Raw genomic sequence first — 20,750 nt, 5'->3', positions numbered from 1 at the left:
AGAGACAGAATGAACACTTTACTTTTAATTTACCGTGACTGGAAGCTCTGTAGGAAATCAAATCCAGTTTAAAATGTCAGGAACTACAAAGAAAATGGCTTTTTTAAAAATGTTTTCTCTTTATGTTTAAATAAAACAATGATAGATGCGATTATATTGCTGACAATGGAAACAACTACCTGATTTAAAAACATAAAAACGTGCTTATTTTGTTGTTGGTTTGCCAAAATATAAACAAAAACAGGCTGATATTTCATAAGAAATCTCTTGTATTAGAAATGATTTGACAGATTCTTTTTTTAAACTATTTTAACACGTGAAGACTTGTCACAAGAGGAGAAAAGAGGGAATATTCACAGTTCCAGAAGAAAACACCAGCTGATAAAATAACACTTTGAAGGTGATAAAGTCAGCAGCTAACTCAGTCAATGATGGTAATAAACCTGAATAAAACACAAAATTATAAAGACACTGCAGTAATAAAATATAAAGATAAAATAAAAACCTGCAAAACATAAAGGGTGGAGTTGGTGTGTTTTGTGTTATTTATAAGACTTGTGTTTTGTTTTTTCACAGCTCCAGAAGTCGTCAACTATGAGCCTTTAGGCCTGGAGGCAGACATGTGGTGAGGAAATTAATGAGAACTATAAAGTTTCTGCTTTTTAGCTTCATGATTAACATCTGCTGCAAACTATATTTAGATTTTTTTACCGAATATTCATGCTGTTTAGTGATGAGCTGGTCTTTCTCTCTGCAGGAGCGTTGGTGTGATAACCTACATCCTGTAAGTATCTGATTCCCAGCGGTGCTGCTGCTTTATGGTGTGAAACCATCGAGTAGAAATGTGTATCCCTGCAGGGGTTTTAACAATGGCCACCTTCAGATTTGTGGTTGCCTTTTCTTCCCAACCTCGAGGCGTCATCGATCAATGAGTGTGACAGTCAGAGTGTTTGATGAGACATAAAGAGATTAATGTCTGCTCTTTCACCTCCGTTGTGAAGGATAACACAGCTATATTTCTGCAGCTCGTGTTGAAGCCCAAACTAATTTGATTGACTTCTTTCCTTGTCTTGCTTTATATTTATGTGGTTAATCAATTTTTTTTATTGATTCCACTTGTGGCTACTAATATGAGCTCACACATTTGTGTTTATTGGTAAATCTGAGCTTCAATGAGGGGCTTTAATACTTATTATACCCTACAAAAAAAGAATGTGAAGATAATTTATATTAAAATGTTATAAAAGGACATTTTTTAAATTCTTTCTCTCTTTCCTTCCTGCTCAGACATCAGTCCTGTTTAACCACTCTAATACACACCACTTCTCACCTCATGTTGCCAATATCCACTCTCTGAAACATTACTTATCTTTTATTGGGTTAGTCTGAAAAGTGCTTTTAGATCCCAGCTTTCCATTAAAACAAAAAGTCATATACAGCAGACGTTTAGTGTGTTTAGGATGCTGGTTTTTTATTGGAAAGTATTATTTGTCTAAAAGTGCAACTCGGGCAGGGCAATTAGTCCAAAACTAATCACAACCAACATTCAGAACTAATAAACAAAGTAATCTTGCTCATGGCAGCAAATTAAATTATTTCTCAAATATTTTTTAAAAAAACGAATTAAACAATTATTTATAGTTAATCAGTTTGTTCATTTTAAAATCAATATCTGCTCTTTTATTATGAAAATGTTTCCAACAAATGTTTACGATGACTGCTATGATAAAGCTCAAGATAAAACAATGCTATTATTGCTAATTAATTATAATCAAGGTAATGCTTTTATTTACTGATGATATTGATTTAAGGTCATGTCACCCAGCGTGATGTGCAACCACATTCTGATGCACATTAAACAATTACAGATCTGGTCTCGGAACGGTTCAGGTGAACCAAATTCAGAAAAGCGGACCAAAATAACCAGTCTGAGTAAATTTTGTTGTTGGGTTATCTTGTCTTCTCATGAAGTAATTTTCTGTTTTACCAGGCAAGAACAGAAAGTTAGTTAATCTTTGTTTTGGTTTAGTTAATCAAATCAAGCTGAATGTGGCAAACCATAAATGTGCCGCGTCCCCGAAACATGTCAAGACGCAATAATGCTTTCCATGCAAAGTCTAGCAGACAGTGTTATTTATTTATTTATTTACTTGTCTGTCATTATCGTCCCAGGCAGAACATCAACAACAAATTCTTATTTACAGTGTTGACCTGACAAGTGCCAGAAATCACGTTCAGCTCTGATAGATCTCATTTCATTGAGAATGAAGAGAAAAATTATGTAACAAGCTATAAATGGATTTTAAAAAGCATCTCAGCTGCATAAAGAAACTTCAACAGGTAGTTCTGCGTGTTTGAGATTTTTTTTTTTTTACCAAATTTTAAATGTTTATCCTGTTTTTTTTTTTAATTATTTTAAAATAAAAAGTTAACATTATACATTACTTAATTCATTTTTTAATTCTAAACCTAAATAAAACGGGACACAAAAATACAACGTCAGCCCTCCAAGAGTCTCATTAGCTGCAGCTAATGGTCTGGTTTCTTTGATCTCGTAGCATGTTGAACAGTTAATGAAGGGTCCTCAGATCTCCAGAAAATCAGGTCTGATTAGATAACCTTTACTTAATGAAATGTTCAGCAGAAAGAAATCTTTCGAGACCTCTGTACTAAATCACAAAAAAAAGAAAATGAACTGATTAAATAATGAATCAGTCAACCAGCACTGATCACTAATACAGATGACTTTCATCATATCTTTAAGTATTTCCATGGTCGTTGCAGACATGGGACAAAAAAGACGTCCTCTCTCCTCGGTAATGAACAAATCATTCGGCTTTTGACTTTTGAGGAAGGCCGTCTCCGTCTCACAGAGCCACAACGCTCTCTGAGACGCCCAAACTGCACATTAGTTGTGTATTTCCTCTCAGATGTGTGTGCAGCGAACTAAATCTGTTAAAGAAGAAAAAAGTGAACGTGGTCGTTAGGTGGTGATGGAACAATAGGACGGCGTTATGTAATCCGGCGCTGCAAACATTACATGCTTCACTGTAGAAAATAAACATGTAGGTGTCTTTAGAATTATGCAACGCTCTGTGCAGTGCACAACAGCAAAACGTGCACACATGCTGACAAGGTCATGTACATACCGTGCACATACGTGGTCTCTGTTCATGTTTTCCACCCACACAGCTGTCCCAGCTTCGCCAGGCAATGCAGAAAATAGATTTTTTTCTCTGCTTATTATCGCCGCAGAGCAACGTGAGGTGTGCTGACGGTTCAAATTCACAGGAATTCAAAGAGAAAATGGCTTCAGATGAAGCAACCAGAAATCATTAGAGCTGATGTGATGATTCAGCCAGTGGCGCTTTCTGCTCTGCCTGATCCTTAATTTTGGATTTAGGTTGTTGAGGTGGATTTATGTGCATGCTGCATCTTTTAGTCGTGTATGCAAAGCGCTTCAGGAAAACATTGGATAAATTATAAAGCAGGAGTCTTGACTCGACACTTTCCTGCTGATTTTATTGCTTGTCTTTATGAAGGCCTGCATAAATAACTGGTTTGGTTTTGTAGCAGCTGAAACAGTCAGTAATTCTAAACATTTCTGCTGAACTTGAGTTCGACACACTCCGCCTCAACGTCTGTCCAAGCTGCCGCCGTAGTTAGCGGGTGGAGGAGGAGACGCTTCAGTGGAGAGGAAAGAGTTGAGTTGGACATGCTTAAATCAGTTTGTCCATCAAAATAGTGTTTTATCTTTTTATTCTTTCACTAAATTTATTCATTTTACTTAATTTTTTAAACATACTTTTCATAAAGGTGTGAAAAAGCATTAAAATTCCCAACTTCAGCCAGACAGAGAGCTGTCCAGGTTGCTTTCCTTTGTCTATTAAATACTTTAGTTTGATCGCAAATCTGGATTTATGAGTCTGCTCTATAATCACCTTCACTCATCACAGAGTTGTAAGGTTTCAGTTTCAAGGGTCGAAGCTAATCTGCAGCATATGTGTTTGTGTTTTGTGTTTAAATACGGCGAACTGCGTTTCCCCTTAACGATAAGACTCATTGGGATAAGTTAGTGGATGGACCAGCATTGCTGCTGTTACATTAAATCAGCCTGCAGATGTTTTTATCCTATGTACTTATTTAGTGTAAACATTTTAAGCCTTATCCTTTGATCCCTTTCAGTCTGAGTGGTGCTTCTCCCTTTCTGGGAGACAACAAGCAGGAGACGCTGGCCAGGGTGTCCGCCGTGGACTACACGTTTGACGACGACTACTTCAGCAACACCAGCGACTTGGCCAAAGACTTCATAACGAGGCTTCTTGTCAAAGATCCGAAGTACGTACTACCCGTCTTTTTGATGGTTTCCTCTTAGTTGTCTTGGAAATGTAAGGCGGAGGTGTTAAAGCTAAAGAAGTGGTTGGGTTTGCAGAGGAATGGTAGTTGTAGAGCTGTGGGGAGAGTGGGAACCCAGTCTGTGGTTCCCTCTTCTGCGCTGCCCCCAGTAGGACCAGTATGACTGTATGCTCAGTGTTTATTATGATTCCACAAAGAAATACAAGTGGGCATTATTGTAGGAAGTGAGGAAAAGAAAGAGAGGAAGTGACAAAGCAAAAGATGCAACAAGAGTCAAATTCCGACTTTTTCTGGCTGGAAAGAGCTCAGAGAAGAGGCAGGATGTAAGACGGATATTGAACTGACTTTTGTCAGGATGTTGGAGGTAGAACGGTTATGAAAGGATGGAGGTCCAATTCTGTGGTTTCCCTGATCCGGTGTCTTTTTAAGGATTTAAGCACCCTGGCTCACTTTGTTTCCAGATGTGTGCGTTAATCTCACCTGTATGTGTCGGTACAGGAGGCTAACTCGCTTCTGTTTTACTCCTACAAATATTTCCCGTGACAGCAGAACTTCCCTTCATTACCAAGTCAAAGCATTACTGTGGCAAGTTTATTGCTGCATCATCTGAGGGTTTTCTGCCTCAATTTCCAGATATTTTATTACCTGAAGTATATTTATCATTGTAAAAGAGTTCCAGGTCATTTCCAACATTCAGGAAAGTTCTGGAAGATTTGTCCTCGAACACCTTGTTGACACCGCTGTTACTTGCCTCCAGATTCTTCATTTTCTTTCAACTTTCCCTGAATATGTTTCTGTACGTTCTACTTTCATCTTTTCCAGTTTGTCAGCTATTCTTCCATCCACTTGACTCAAAGTCGCACGGAAAGCCGTCCTCTGTAAATATGCTGAAAAGAAACTGGACGTCGTCACCCGTCCACTTCTCATTGCTCCTCTTTTTTGGCTCCATTTTTTTTTTTTAAACAATCAAAACATGTAGTTAAGATAATGGAAGTAAAATAAGCTGGTTTTTATCTGCACATTAAATTAAACACAAAGTGAAGAACCAATCGGAGTTTAGCAAGAAGCCCCGCCCCTCAAGAATTCCTGGGAATCTGAAAAGTCCCACTAACCCACTCCGTACTTTTTATTTCAGGGGAAGTTTGAAAGAGTAGACACTTGAAAGATTACATGTACACACTTTACAAAGTCTGTAGGTGTGTACATGTACCTGTACGGCTGTGTTTGCGCGTGTGTATGTGGTACGGATGACATGTCTGTGTGTGTGTGTGTGTATGTGTGTTTGGGGGGTGAAATGTGTGAAGCACTTTGTATGAAAAAAAAAGTGCTTTAGAAATAAAATTTAATAAGATTTAAGAGGAAAGTTTCTGTAGTTTCGGGGATTTATTTGGCTCATCAGTAAAGCTGTTTTTACAACTCAGTCAGGTGTCTCCTGATGGTCACAGTCAGCCTGGAGCCTGGCAGGAATATTTCTGAGCTATTTATCTCTGCATGGTTCTTTTTTTAATAATAGTTCCTCAAACCTGGTCCTTGAGGGACGTTGTCCTGCAGGCTTTCCGAGTGTCCCTGCTGCAACACATCTGATTCAGATCAGTGTGTATTTAGCAGACATGTGCAGAACTTGTCTGATTCTGAGTCAGGTGTCTTCCAGCAGGGACACTTTGCAAACCTGCAGGACCCCGGCCCCTTGGTGTCTGCCTCTTCTCATTTAGATGTATCTAAAGAGGGGGGTTGGAGGTATCTTTTTATATTTCTGTCTGTCTGTTTCCTTTATGTCTGATTTTAAACTGTAAAGCGCTTTGAGTCACATATTTTATGGTGGAAAAGCGCTTCATAAGCAAAGTTTGACTGATTGATAAGATTGAGGATCCCTGGTTTGTTGCTACTAATAGAATGCTGTCAGGAATTTCCTTGCAGTTATTCCAGTCATTGTCTCCTGGCCACCAGTAAACATGCCCACCAGAACCAGTGTCCTCTCATTACAGCGTTGCTGTAGCAACAGCAGAGACCGTAACTGCCATTAATCTTTTTATTTTTTGTAAGGGGACACACACAGGTGAGAAATTGGATGTGTGGAGTCAGTGAAGGGAGAGCATAATGCTTGAGACGGACACTGGGGGAGTAAAGGAATTGGCTTTATAAACTGGAAAATCCCCAGCCCAGTGCATCGTAGTGGAAGGTTTTTTATTAGATCTGCAGCAAGAGCAGATATGGACTCTCATATCCAACAGCAGAATTGATGAGGAGGGTTTTAGAGATTCAGTAAAATAAAACAACACATCTGGTGCATTTCTGCAGGTAGAACATGGAAGCACAAAAACAGGACTGTAACCTCAGGCTGTTATGTGACCTTTTTCATTTGTTTATTTATTTAGTTGTTTGTTTTTTGGTTCAGTTAAAAGGATGAAGATTAACCAGGAGGAAGTGGTGTGTTTTCTGGTCCAGACCGGTTTCCCTTGACGACTATGACAGTTGACGTTGGAGACACTTCTGAAGCGATTCTGGTTGTTTTTACAGGGATGTGGCAGAGGGGACGGTGAGAAGTGATGTGTGTACGGTGAACCACATTAGTGCCCTGCACAACAAACTGATTAAATGTTTGCTTCTGATCCCGAGCAACACTGCTAATAAAGTTTGCACACCACGCTTCACAATCTGGTTTCCAGTTCCTGATTTGATGTGGTGTGAAACAGAAGTTATGTTTGACAAAGGAAATGAGACTTTCTAGGATAAGGAGTTGGCCTTTCTCTTGTCAAAGTAAACCATCAAAAGCCCAAAAAATATTCAGTCAAATATGATTTCAAGTGAGTAATTTTCTGATAGTATTGCAGTACTGATGTTTTCCTTGTGTGACCTCTTGTTTTATTGTGTTATTCATTTGCATTTGAACTGTTTTATTCTGTTTTTATTTTGGCCGATTGTGTCCAGCACTTTGTTTTTACTCTGGTTGTTTTAAAGGGTTTTATGAATAAAGTTGAGTTGATTTATTACTACAGTCGCTAGCTGAAGCAGTTCATATCAAGTTTTACAAAGATTTTAGTTATTTAGTGGCTCAGAATTGAATAGGATGTAGATGTGGTGACTGTGGAGGCCGTTGGAGGACAGTGAACTCATCGTCATGGTGGAGATGATGTGAGCTTTATGACATGGTGCATCATCCTGCTGGAAGTTTCCATCAGAAGATGCTACACTGTGCTCAGAAAGGGATGGACATGGCCAGCAGCAGGTCTCAGGTAGGCTGTGCCTGTTAAACCATGTCATACTGAGACTACGGGGCCCAAAGTGGTCCAAAAAACCTCCCCCACAATACTCCTCCACCACCAGCCTGAACTGCTGATACGAGAGAGGATGGATCCATGTTTTCATCATGTTTCCACCATTCTGACCCTGTTGCCTGACTGTAGCAGCAAAACTGGAGACCCATCAGACCAGCAACGTTTCTCCATCTTCTATTGTCCAGTTCTGGTGAGTCTGTGTGAATTGTAGCCTCAGTTTCCTGTTCTTACTGACAGGAGGGAACCCGCTGTGGTCTTCTGCTGCTGGAGACCATCTGCTTCCAGGCTGGACGTGTTGTGTGTACAGAGGTGTTATTCTGCAGATCATGGCTGGAACCAGTGGTTAACTGTGTTCCGGTTGGCTTTATGTGATCGCTGCCAATAAAACCCCATTTCTTCCTCACTCTGATGCTCCGTTTGGACCTCACCAAGCGGCCCTGGCCGTGTCTAAAAGCCTGAACGCATTGAGTTGCTGCTCTGTGATTGGCTCATAAGTCATTGAAGAGTAAAGTAAAGTATTTCATCCTAACCCCCGCAGCTGTGGCTTGTACCTCTATGGGAAGATTGTGACCAGAAACGGTGATAGAAACTGTTTCTTCTGAATGTTTTATTGATCTTTTCCATGTTGTTGTCCACAGAAAGAGAATGTCTATACAGGAGAGCCTGCAGCATCCCTGGATAAAGGTTGGTCTCTGCTTTGCTGTGACATGTCTTCTTTATCTTGTGGCAGCAGGTTTTTTTTTTTTATACCAAATTTGTTTTTCTGTTTTTTTGTGAAATCAGCCAAAAGACACCCAGCAAGCGCTGAGCAGGAAGGAGTCTGCTGTCAATATGGAAAAGTTCAAGAAGTTTGCAGCTCGGAGAAAGTGGAAAGTAAATGTTTTATTTATTTTTAATACTTTAGATAGTTTAGTAGGATCAGTTTTGTTGAAAAGAAATCCTGTCCTGTGAACTAATGAAGAGGTAGGATGACATTTGACTGTTGTCAGCTGCTGTAACCATCAGATTTCCATTAGTTCCCCTGCTTTGGTGGATCGCAGCTTCTTATTCTGCAGGAAATGCAGAGCTTGTTTATCTGTGCTGTCAGAGCACGTTTCTGCCACATGGATGAGTTTCAGCTGCAAAGTAACCTTGATTTGACTTGTTTGTCTTCTCCTGTGATCCAAAAAAAAAAAAAAAAAAGTAAAATCAGAACAGAAATTGAACAGAAAATCTCATCTTAACTCTGAAACTTCTTCATCCATCCCACCTGAACCAACATCGCAGCTGCAGAAAAGCTTCTTCTTCACAACTTCTGGATTTTTGATGCATGGAATAAAAATGTCTTCACACATCCTCCTAATGAAATGAGGGTCAGTGGGTTATCAAGACTGAATCACAGCAAGTCAAGAGGGTGAATTTAAATAGAGCAGAAAATGGCTTTCCATGTACTTTGCTGGTCGCTGACAGCCCCTCTAACACGACTTGACGTGAAGTTGTTCTCATTCACGAACCGCCTTTTTCCTTTTCGTCTTCCCAGCAATCTGTCCGACTCATCTCCTTATGCAACCGCCTGTCTCGCTCCTTCCTGTCCAGAAGCAACATCAGCGTGGCTCGCAGCGATGATACGCTGGTAAGACCCCAGTCTTCCCATTTCCCATCAGAAACTAACTGGTTACCAGCTGAAAAGGGGGAGAGATCCGGGAAAAGGCAGGATGGGCAGGGCTATTGGGGAATATTACAGCTCAGATCTTTATCCAGATTCTTTAAACTGTTTGTTTGTGGCTCGTAACGTCATCTAGACCAGTGTTTTTCAACCTTTTTTGAGCCTTTTTTTCCACTGAAAAATCCCAAGGCACACCACAAACCAAAATGTTTTTGTTTTTTTTTTTAAGTCCATATAATTAATATAAAGTCCAACTTGTCAAAGCTTCTTGAATATAAATCTGATAAACACAAGAAGGAATATTATTGTCTTTCACTGGGAGCTGTTTGGATGAAGACAGAGCTGCTTTTTAGAACAATTAGGTAAAATTGGGTAAATTCTCACGGCACAGTGGTGGAAAACCACTGATGTAGACTTTAAAAACTAAATGAGTGAAAGATTATTGCAGCAACAGAACGATACATCTGTCTCTGCTGCTCTGTTTGTAGCTTCCAGTAAAAAAATTAAAGTGAATGACTGAAGACTGGCAGGTTCATGAGTTTCAGTTTCCTTTCATTGATATGAATTGGCTCATTAAGAGCCTCAGCGCTCAGTGGCAGCTCTGGTATTTCCAGCTCAACATTCTCCGTAAACCTCCAGCCTACATGTGTAATGCATCTTTTCCTCGTTACACTCGAAGAGTCACCAGTCATGTTTGTTTAACTTGTTGCTTTAAACCAGATTTATTGAAGGAAACTCTTTTTTTATATTGAATTTATTGTGTCAGCTTTAGCTAGGAAGGAGAAAAGAACGTACATATACCTACATATACATGTACATACATAGGTATAAATGCGTAAGTGGTCAGAAATACCTAAATAAGTGTAGGTTTATAGGCCTTTATTCCCACCTACATTGTACCCAACAATGTATATCTGCATTCCCATCCGGTCTTCCTCCTTTTAGCTCAACTTTACCATTCATCTTATGTGTTATCTTTTCATTTCTATGTAGTTGTTCTGTAAATTCAACCCATTTACTTGGATTTTGTGGTTCCATTTCTGCCAACACTGTGTGATTTGTTTATCAAAAGCCAGAATATATAATTAAATTCTCTTCTTAGACGTTTCAGTGGTAAACCAGGCATAAAATGCTGCTGTTCCACCTCAGTATTACGACCTCAGATTTACTTTATAAAATCGGACACGTCGATCGAATATGATTGGATTTTTGAGCGTGTGTGAAGGATCAACACTCCTTTCTCCACTCTCTCTCTCTCTCTCTCCAGCAGTGTTAGGTGTGCTTTGTGTACTCGCTGTTTATCAGGGGTGTTTTTTAAAATCTGACTGGTAATTTTCCTGCATATTCCTGCCAAAACAGGGATTTATTATGACTAAAAACACCTTTACAAGCCAGGCTCCAATCTTCATCAGTCACTTCAATTCCCCAAGTCGTTCTCCCATGAATGAACAGTTCACCCCATCATCAGCATTAATATTTAGAATGTGGTAGATTTTCCCTATTACATTTTCAACGTTTGGGTTTTTATAAACTCACAAGAAGTGCAAAACAAGGGGCTGAAATTCCTGGAAATGTAAATATATTTTCACCTCCGCCAAGGAGGTTATGTTTTCTTCCCAGTTTGTTTGTCTGTTAGCAACATTACTGGTGAAGATCCAGAAGAGATCCCGGATTCTGGATCACTTAGAAGTTATGTTTGGTGTTGATAACAAAATGCTTGGTGGAGGTCTGTGCTCTCTGAGTGCTTTTCTAGTTTAGATAAAACTTCTTACTTGGAGAAGGAAACTCTCGCTGCATCTTTTAAATGAATGAATCAGTTTGTAGACAGAGAACATAAATATTTATGTATTCATCACTCAGTCACTCTTGCTAGTACAGGTTTGGACCCTCTTTTGCCTTGAGAAATGTCTCAATCCTGACCCTACCACCTCCAACGAAGACTCACCAGACCAGGAAACATTTTCCAGACTTCCATTGTTCAGTTTTGGCGGTTTTTGTTTACAACCATGTGCCTAATAAAATGTCCAGCTGCCATATGGATTAAACTGCTGCTTTTTCCCCCTTAAACATCTGAAAAAGTATTTTGTTGTTATTGGTGTTTTATTATCCTAATTTTCCCAGTATGTTGATATGCTGGATGGCTGCTGCGGTACCAACAAGTCCCAGCTTTTAGTGGTTAAGTAGTTTTTCAGTTTATTTTGCTTGATTTTCTCATATTTCAATCAAATCAATCAATCAAAACTTTATTTATAGAGTACCTTCATAAACCACAAGGTATCCAGAGTACTGTTACAGGTTAATGAAATAAATCAACATTAAAAACATGAATAAAAACAATTAAATAGACAATAATATTTAGCATTTAGTACTGTCGAAATGCACCATGGAAATCATGTGAAAAGGTGTTTGTATTGTGTGTTCAGTTTTACAGTTTACTTTCATTTGCAATTCTTTCATTTTTTTCTGCTGATTAAAGCTATAAAAAAAAATCAGCTTCTTTCAAGTCCCACTGCTGTTGTGTCGACCAAACATCAGAAATCTGGATATCTGAAAGCCTGTCATGGATCAATCTTTGGCCCCAGATTAGTAATGCAAACTGTTTATTTTACAGTTTCTAACATATAACATATTTAATGCATCACACAACAGCATTTTATTGGGTTTTTGAACTGACTGAGAGAGTTTTTTTGTTTTTTGAGGTCAGACACAGAAATCATCCTTTAGTAAATCGATCTTCATCATGTGGCATTTTCAGAGGGGAAAAAAACAAATAACAGTGTTGATTTTCTCAGCAGGCAGTTTGCTGCTTTTGCAGATCTGTGCCGTGCTGCAGCGCTCTGAGGTGCTGTAGGCACGGCTCGCCCAGCAGGAAGGTTGTCGAGGAATGTAGCCGGAGAGTTAAGCTTGGCTGAGCACATGCCACATCGGCCTGGCCTCCCTCCATCCCCTCCAACTCCTCTTCCTCTCTCTGCAGCAGCGCCTCACAGCTGATTGCTGCAGCAGACTTTGGCTCAAGGTTGTTGGGTCACATGTCATCAGCAGAGTCTTAATCTTTTGCAGAAACGAATGAAAATTCATCTGTCTGCTTCAGGAAAAGACGAAGTCATCGGTGGAAAAGACCTGTAGATTTAACCTCTTTACTGTTTTTCCAACTTCACAGGATGAGGAGGATTCCTTCGTGATGAAGGCCATCATTCACGCCATAAACGATGACAACGTGCCCGGACTGCAGCATCTGCTCGGCTCCTTGAACAGTTACGACGTCAACCAACCCAACAAGGTGGCCGTTTCTTGTTTGTTTGGATCCAAACGTTCACGCAGACATGATGGAAATGATCTCAATAAGTGTGTAATGTCGCCCACTCACACACACAGCTGCTGATAGTCATCGTGTAGGCAGCTGATAGTCCCATAAAGTCAGAACAATGTGAGGTTGTTCGCATGTTTCTGCCCAAAGCCAGCAGAGCTGCCTCTTTCAGAGACTGAATAGAAACGTCAGATCACAGAGCGCAGCGTTTCACTTCAGAGTACAACAGAAGCAACTCGCTCAAGGTAAAAGCAGAATGTGTCTGCCTGAGTCACACATTATTATTATTATTATTATTATACATGAGGGAGAGATGGATGGTTTGCGTGTGTGTGTTTGTCCTTGCGAAAGCCATTTTGAGTTTTAGACCTCATGAGTGGAAAAAGTAGATTAATTAATCTCACATCCAAAAAGCGATGAAGAAAACATGGTTAAGAGTAGGTTCAGGTTTGGGTTGAGTCAGCCTTCAAGGGCCGCTGTCCTGCAGGTTTTCTGTCTATCCCCGATCCAGCGGACTTGACTCACATTGATCCAACAACCTATGAAGTTCTGCATTCATTTAAGTAAGGTGGGTTGGAGCAGGGATACATAGAAAACCTGCAGGATTGTGGCCCTCGAGGACCGGAGAGTGGCCCTCGAGGACCGGAGAACGTGCACCAGGATAACCAACCATCCCATAAAAGAAAAAGCACTTCATAATAATAATAATAACCATTATCATTATTATTATTATTATTGATGATCATGATGATAATTATAATAAAAATAATGTTGTTATTAATATTATTATTGTTACTTGATTAAATTTGCACACGGCTCCGTTGCAGTTCTGAATCTGAATTTGCAGATTATATATTGATCTTTGTGTGAAAAGGAAAAAAATAAATAAAGCAAATAATGAAAAGCAGAGAACCAGGTAAGTAATGAAATAAGGAATGATAGTTGGAAACAAATGTTTTTATTGTGACGACGGGACTCAGTCAGACCACAAATGTTTTAGTTTTGAGGCTTTTTGGTCAACATTCAGGTTGATGAACAGAGCTTTGATAAAATGATGGTCCGGTTTGGTTGCGTGTTAAAGGAGCATTTCCTCAGATCTTCTGTGTTCTGGTTTAATAGTCTCTTATTATTTCCAGTAAAAGCAGGCGGAGTGGAAACACGACTGAAGCTGCAGAACAGAGTGAAAACCCTTTTATTTGTTTTTAGTTAACAACAGTGAGATAGATGTTCATACTTCACTTCTCTTTGTTCTCCACTCAGCCGCAGTGGGGAAGACGATGTGTGTGCTGACAGCTGATGTGTGATGTGAAGCTATTAAACTGCGACACTGAGGAAAAATAGGAAGTACAGATTGGATGAGACAGTATGACTGTTTTGGAGGACGATGACCTTCAGAGAGTAAAATGAGAGAATTTTATAAAGACTAAGGAGAAGAACATCTGAATTTCAGCAGACAAAGCCACACATGGGGTGTGTGAACTGTGCCAACATGGAGGGTCTCGCAGTGGCCAAATTTATACCAAACTTCGGACATGAAGGCAGCGGATGTCTGCCATGATTAAATGAACCTTAAAGCCATTATTCACAAGCAGTAAATCTGTAAATATGTGCACAAATCTCTGAGTAAGTTCACAAATGTTGAAGACAGAATCATATCAGGAAGGTTTTTGTCACTATGGCAGCCAGATTTGATGCATTTTATTATAGAAAAGTTACATTTTTTTCATTCTTTTCAGCTTGTCTGTGACCTCAGTGTAAACCTACTGTTCCGCTTGTTCGTTGCAGCACGGGACCCCTCCCCTCCTAATCGCTGCCGGCTGCGGCAACATTCAGATCATTGAGGTGTTGATGAGAAAAGGTGCCGATATCCAGGCAAATGACAAGGTAAACGCTCGGCTTGTTGTTGTTATCGCTGTGAAGTGTCGTAGTTAGGGATGATTGTTCATCTAAGCTGCTGCACAGTAAACTTTTAGAGGAGATGTCCGACAATGTCTTGAAGCAGACATGTGCAACATGGACTGTTGAAACAAGCATTAAAATAAATAAAGTAAATACATTTAAAAAAAAAAAAAACATAAAAAATACATATAAAAAAATGTAATTAATTTATATATTTTTAAAAAAATTTAATTAATAAATGTATTTTTAAAAATTAAATAAATAAACATAAAAAAATTAAATAAATATATATAAAGAATTAAACACAAATATATTTAAAAAAATTAAATAAATCCATAAAAAATAATTATATATATATATATATATACATATATATATATATATATATATATATATATATATAAATAAAATAAATCAATAAAAAACAAGCATTTAGGACAGTTTTAATGTCTGGAGCATAAAGATTTTAAGTGTTTTTTCCACATCAGTTAAGTTTAAAAGTATTTTTTGTGTGCAAGAGGTGCCAGAAGGACAAAGTGTCACCCAGCCAGTTACAGGTTAGCTTTTAGTCAACAAGAAGCAGCTTTATGCATGTGGAGTTGTTTAGTTTCTATCATCACAGAGCTGTCTGAATAGCAGACGCATGCACCAGATTTCTGGCAGGCTCCGTTTTGCACTGTTACCATGGCAGCACCTTGACTAATGCAACTCCCGGCTGCAAGATGCTAGCTCGTCCTGAAAATAGTTGCAGCTTGCTTGTCAGAGACTCGGTGTGCAGTGTGTTTTATATCATCTGGCTGCAGCTAAAAATGTCAGATTTTCGGAATGTTCTTCTCTCTGGAATCTTTCAGAGCGGAGCCAACGCTATCTACTACGCAGCGAGACACGGCCACGTTGAGACCCTGAAATTCCTCCATGAAAAGAAATGCCCTCTGGATGTCCAAGATAAGGTAAACCGGTCTGTTCTCCTCTCTGCGCGATAGCAACACACATCCCTACTTATCATCTCTTACTCACCGCCTCCTCCACACACATTTCCTCCCGATACTTCACACACCTGAAGAGAAAACCTGGCATTTTAGTAGCTTATTTGTTGTTGCTATAGAAACCTCTCTCGCACAGAAAGGTGACTGTGCATGTTGGGGTTTTTTGTGGCCTCTAATCGTAGCACGTGCTCCGGCACACAGACTCCCAGAAGCATCGTTTCCCCCGCTGGAGGTGTCCTCTTCTGTCTGAACCAGCTTCCAGCTTCCACTCCAGGCACTTTCCTGATTATTATCTAGTTCCTGTCCAGGGGATCATTAAAGTCTCATCTTACTTTATTTTACTGCAGGCCTCAAATCACGATCCGAGGCGTCCGTGTGTGACCACTTCCATGTGTCGTAGAAAACTAGAAGAGCTTCATTTTCTGTCATTAAACTGATCTTTTGAGGCTTTTTTTTTTCCTGCCATCAATGAATTGGATTTTGTTGGAAGTGGTTCATTTCACCGATGAGTGAACTTGTTGTCCAGGGTGTCGTTTTATCCAGTCAGCCTTTCTGCTAATGCACTGCTCTTCTTACTGGTAGATATAAACTTAAAAGCAGAAGGATCCTGAATGAGGAGATGAATTGGAATGGAAGTACTGGCTGAGTGGATGTAGATGGCGTGGTGTACAGGAGCAGGCCTTTTACTTCCCTTAACTCTAATGAAAAGAGTCTTTGGGAGATATATACACTACTCACAAAAAGTTAGGGATATTTGGCTTTCAGGTGAAATTTATGGAAAATGCAATATGTTCATGCTACAGTGATATAATATAAAAGTAAGACATTTAAGTAGAAGGATGCACTACTGATTTCCTCATCTCAAAAAATCCATTCAACACAAAAGGTAACAACAATGGTAGTTACACCACAACAAAAAATTTGAACGTCTCAATATCTCGTCATGTGCCCTTGAGCATCAATTACAGCTTGACAACGACGTCTCATGCTGTTCACAAGGCAACTTATTGCCTGCTGAGGCATGGCATCCCACTCTTCTTGAAGGGCAGCCCTCAGGTCATTGAGGTTCTGGGGTGCAGGGTCTCGAGCCTCTACACGACGGCTCAGCTGATCCCACAGGTTTTCAATGGGATTCAGGTCTGGAGAGAGTGCAGGCCGTTCCATTTGAGGTACACCAGTCTCCAACAGCCGTTCCCTGATGATGCGGCCTCGATGAGCAGGAGCATTGTCGTCCATGAAGATGAAATTAGGCCTGTGCTGTTCATGTAGGGGCACAATCACTGGATTAATGATGTTATTCAGGTAGTATGGGCTTGTCACTGTACCATTCACAAAGTGTAGGGCAGTTCTGTACCAAGTGGACACCCCTGCCCACACTGTAACACCGCCACCACCAAAAGCTGGCCTGGTGACAACAGTGGCTGATGCATAGCGCTCTCCCTGACGTCTCCAACATCGTTGCCGGCCATCATTTCTGCTCAGTGTGAATCGACTTTCATCAGAGAACAGCACTGAGGCCCACTGGTTCCTCGTCCAGCGTAAATGCTCCCTGGCCCATGCAAGACGATGATGCCTGTGCCTGGTGGTGTGGTCAGGTACCCGTGCAGGTCGTCTAGCACGCAGACCACGCTGATGGAAACGGTTTGGAATGGTCTGACGTGACACTTGGGTGCCTCTCACCTCTCTTAAACGTGCCTGGAGTTGAGTGGCATTCATCATCCGGTTTCTCAGGGCAGTGTTCACAATGTAGCGGTCATCAGCACGGGATGTGGCCAAAGGACGTCCACTTCTAGGCCTTTCTGTGACTCTTCCAGTCTCTCCATATCTCTGTTGCAACCTGCTGATGACACTCTGTGACACTCCAAGCTCAGTGGCCACTTCTGTCTGAGAACGTCCTGTTTGAAGCATCGCAATGGCAAGGGACTGTTGTTCCATTGTTAGGTGTCGTCTTGGTCTCATGATGTCAAAATGTGAACAGCATGATGAGGACAACTGTTTAAACACCAGCTCTAATTGAACCAGGACATTTATTGGTCAATTCAAGGATCACACACCTGCCGTGATTTTTGCCGTTAAGCTCCTTGTTAGAGAACAGCAACTTGTGCAAAATTTATTGAAACATTTAACAGTTGGACATGTGCATTTAAAAGCTTAGAGAAGATCACATTAAGTTCACCTGTACAGGTTTGAATGCATTTTAGGCTTGTTGTGAAATTTCACCCAAAAGCTGAATATCCCTTTTTGTGAATAGTGTATGTTGTGTTCCCCATATCTAGAACACCTGAATCTAACAGGATTTTCTTCCATTGTTTTGAAAGTCCGGGGAGATGGCTCTTCATGTGGCAGCTCGCTATGGCAACGTGGATGTGGTGAGCTACCTGTGCAGCATCGGTACCAACCCGGACCTGGCAGACAGGGTGAGCCGTCTCTTCCCTCATCAGCATCGTATAGGGTTTTATTTATTTATTTTGTTTTATTTCAGAGAGCTTAAAGTATTGACTGTTGTTGTTTTTGCATCTCCAGGAGCAGGAGACCCCTCTCCACTGTGCTGCCTGGCACGGCTACTCTGCAGTGGCTCGAGCTCTTTGCAAGGCAGGCTGCCGTGTGGACGCCAAGAACCGCGAAGGGGAAAGTCCGCTGCTGACAGCATCTGCTCGAGGCTTCGTGGACATCGTGGAGTGCCTGGTGGAGCACAGAGCTGATCTGGAAGCAACTGATAAGGTTCGATCTGGAAATGGATTTATTTCTGATATAACTCTCCTGTTGTCTGTTCCTAAAACTTCAGAACTACATGAGACAGGAGCAGTGGACATTACTGAAGTTTGTTTCCCAACAAAGCAAACATATAGTTTATTTTTGGAGAGGTTCTGGACCGGTGGTGTGTCCTCACACAGATGTCTGCATTATTTCATTTAGACTTCTTACAGAACATCTTTTACAACAGGGGTGCCCAAGTCCAGTTCTCCAGATCTACCATCCTGCAGCTTTTAGATGCAACACACCTGAATCATACAGCTCCATTCCCTCTTCTGCATGTCATCCAGCTCTGCAGACGCCTGGCAACGGGCCATTTATTTGATTCAGGTGTGTTGGAGAAAACCCACATCTAAAAGCTGCAGGATGGTAGATCTGGAGGACCGAACTTGAGCACCCCTGTTTTAGAACATTTGCTGGCTGTATTTGAGTGGGAATGATTGCATGCTGTTAAGAGTTGCTGTTTCATTCCCCTTTCTGCCAACCTGTCTGCTGTTTTCCACTCTTTGCTACTGTGGATATGTAGAAATACATGATAACCTCACAGCATGAAGCCTCATCTGCTGTTATCATACTCGCAAGCTTTTTTCTGGATCATGTTTCAGCTCTTGGGTGCTGTAAACCATGGAAGGGCATCTCCATGAGAAAGTCTGCTTCTGTGAAACATGTCTGAACAAGAACTGTTAAAAAAAAAAAGAGAATTACCTTCACTTAGTGCTGAAAACATTATGATTTATAACTAGCTCTGTGATGATATTGTCTCTGATTAGTGGATATCTAAGTTTGATGAATTCCAACTTAGATATCCACTCCTGTTAAAACAGCAGAAAAACAGATAAATACAGTTATAAAAGAAAAGTTATAAAAGATATATAATTATATAAATTCATAATAAAGTTATAAAAGAAAGGATGGCGTTTGAAACGGTGTGTTGACTCTGTCCGTGTTTCCAGGACGGTCACACAGCTCTTCACCTGGCCGTACGGAGGTGTCAGGTGGAAGTTGTTCGCTGCCTCCTCAAACACCACTGCCCTCTGGACCAGCAGGATCGTCATGGCAACACAGCACTCCACATCGCCTGCAAGGATGGAAATCTGCCGATTGTCATGGCGATATGCAGCACCAAGGCAAGCTTCGACCTGCCCAACAAGGTGAGCGCAGCCACACCCCGCTTTCTGTAGAAACAACTTACCACGCCGTGTCTTCCTTTAACATAGATTATCTCGAATTTTTTAACTAAAGTTCAATATGAGGTGATGTTCCTGTTGCATTCCATCACTCCATCACCACTGATGCACCTGAGTAATGAGTACGTCTGCAGACAACAGGGCTCAGAGCTGTAGCGGAAGTCTGAGGTGTACGGTGTGAAGAGAAGTGGTGCGAGTACCGTCCCTGGTGGCTTTCCTGTGCCGCAGACCTCCATCTCAGACTCTCAGCCTGGTGGTCTGTGGACTGGTTTCAGCTGAACTGAACAAGATGAAAAACATGTTCAGTTCATGTATTTTCTTCTTTCCGTGCATAGTGACACATGGCTTCACAATACTCTTCCAATCTCCAGAAGATTTAAAGACCCGTTGCAGAGTGTTTGCTCTTTTCCCAGCGACATGCGCCTTGTCGACGTTTAGCATCTGTTCTGCATGCTGCCTGCGCTGTGAACTCTCTCCAACCAGCAGAACTCTTATTTAGACTCTTGTTCTCTCCTTATTTTCCTTTCTTCCTTCTACAATATTTTCTTGTTTCTACTGAATCTGTTTGTTTCGTGTTGAAAACATTGTTTGCAGGCGTGAGAAGCAAAACATTTTGCAGCATCTCAGATGAAAAAGTTGCTCCAAAGATGTGCATGATAAACCTCACTGTCTCAGGATTTTATAGTAAACAGGATTTTTTTATTTTATACAAAAATAAGTATTGATATTTTTATTTTTCTCTGTTAAGTGACTTACTGGTGAGTCCATGTCTTACAGTGCTCCTGTTTACACTCAAACTCTTCTTGCGTAATCTTTAAAACCTGGACATGTGTGACCTGTGACACCGCCTCAGTGAGTCAGCTTGCACACGATGCAGCCTGATCCAACTCTGCTACGGTTTCACGGCGTTTGTCAGTTTGCTTTCAGGGTTTAACTATTTAAGACTGATGGGCGCGCTGGCAGAGTTACCATGACTGTGCAGAATTTTCTTTCTTTCTTTTCAGCTTGATCCAGGCTTTCTGCATGAAACATGGTCTGTGAAGAAATGGCTTTCCCAGGTTGTTGTGTAAAAGTTTTACTGGCCTTTAGAGCCTTGGCCTCAACCTCTTCCAACACCTTTGGGATTAACTGGAATGCCAACTGTGAACCAGACCTAAACAGTCAGCATTTGCTTTAGTGTAAAATTTTGTGTAAAATTACTGGGTAAATTCCTGCAGCTGGGATCCAAAATATTGTGCAAGAAACTCTTAAAGGACATGCTTTAAGAAATGCAAATGATTGCACAAGCTGTAGAAATCAGATGTTTTTAAGTCTAGTTTGGCCTCAGGATGAGGGTGTGCC

General features: G+C 40.7%; 1 protein-coding gene across 1 annotated transcript in view; it reads left to right on the top strand.

Annotated features, from left to right (window-relative positions):
- dapk1 (death-associated protein kinase 1) overlaps positions 1 to 20,750 on the top strand; it is a gene marked incomplete at its 5' end in the record, with an annotated part of 92,939 nt that overhangs the window by 49,709 nt on the left and 22,480 nt on the right. Inside the window, 12 exons of the mRNA XM_079251922.1 lie at positions 577 to 625; positions 758 to 784; positions 4,186 to 4,338; positions 8,270 to 8,315; positions 8,415 to 8,504; positions 9,151 to 9,243; positions 12,437 to 12,556; positions 14,369 to 14,467; positions 15,334 to 15,432; positions 17,787 to 17,885; positions 17,992 to 18,189; positions 19,176 to 19,373. Of these exons, the coding sequence (XP_079108048.1) occupies positions 577 to 625; positions 758 to 784; positions 4,186 to 4,338; positions 8,270 to 8,315; positions 8,415 to 8,504; positions 9,151 to 9,243; positions 12,437 to 12,556; positions 14,369 to 14,467; positions 15,334 to 15,432; positions 17,787 to 17,885; positions 17,992 to 18,189; positions 19,176 to 19,373 (1,271 nt within the window). The remainder of the gene's footprint in view (positions 1 to 576; positions 626 to 757; positions 785 to 4,185; positions 4,339 to 8,269; positions 8,316 to 8,414; positions 8,505 to 9,150; positions 9,244 to 12,436; positions 12,557 to 14,368; positions 14,468 to 15,333; positions 15,433 to 17,786; positions 17,886 to 17,991; positions 18,190 to 19,175; positions 19,374 to 20,750) is intronic.

Source organism: Telmatherina bonti, assembly GCF_933228915.1.
Source record: "Telmatherina bonti genome assembly, chromosome: 13".
NCBI classification, from domain to species: domain Eukaryota; kingdom Metazoa; phylum Chordata; class Actinopteri; order Atheriniformes; family Telmatherinidae; genus Telmatherina; species Telmatherina bonti.
The sequence above is the reverse complement of the archived record's forward strand: the minus strand, read 5'-3'. Positions and strand labels throughout refer to the sequence as shown.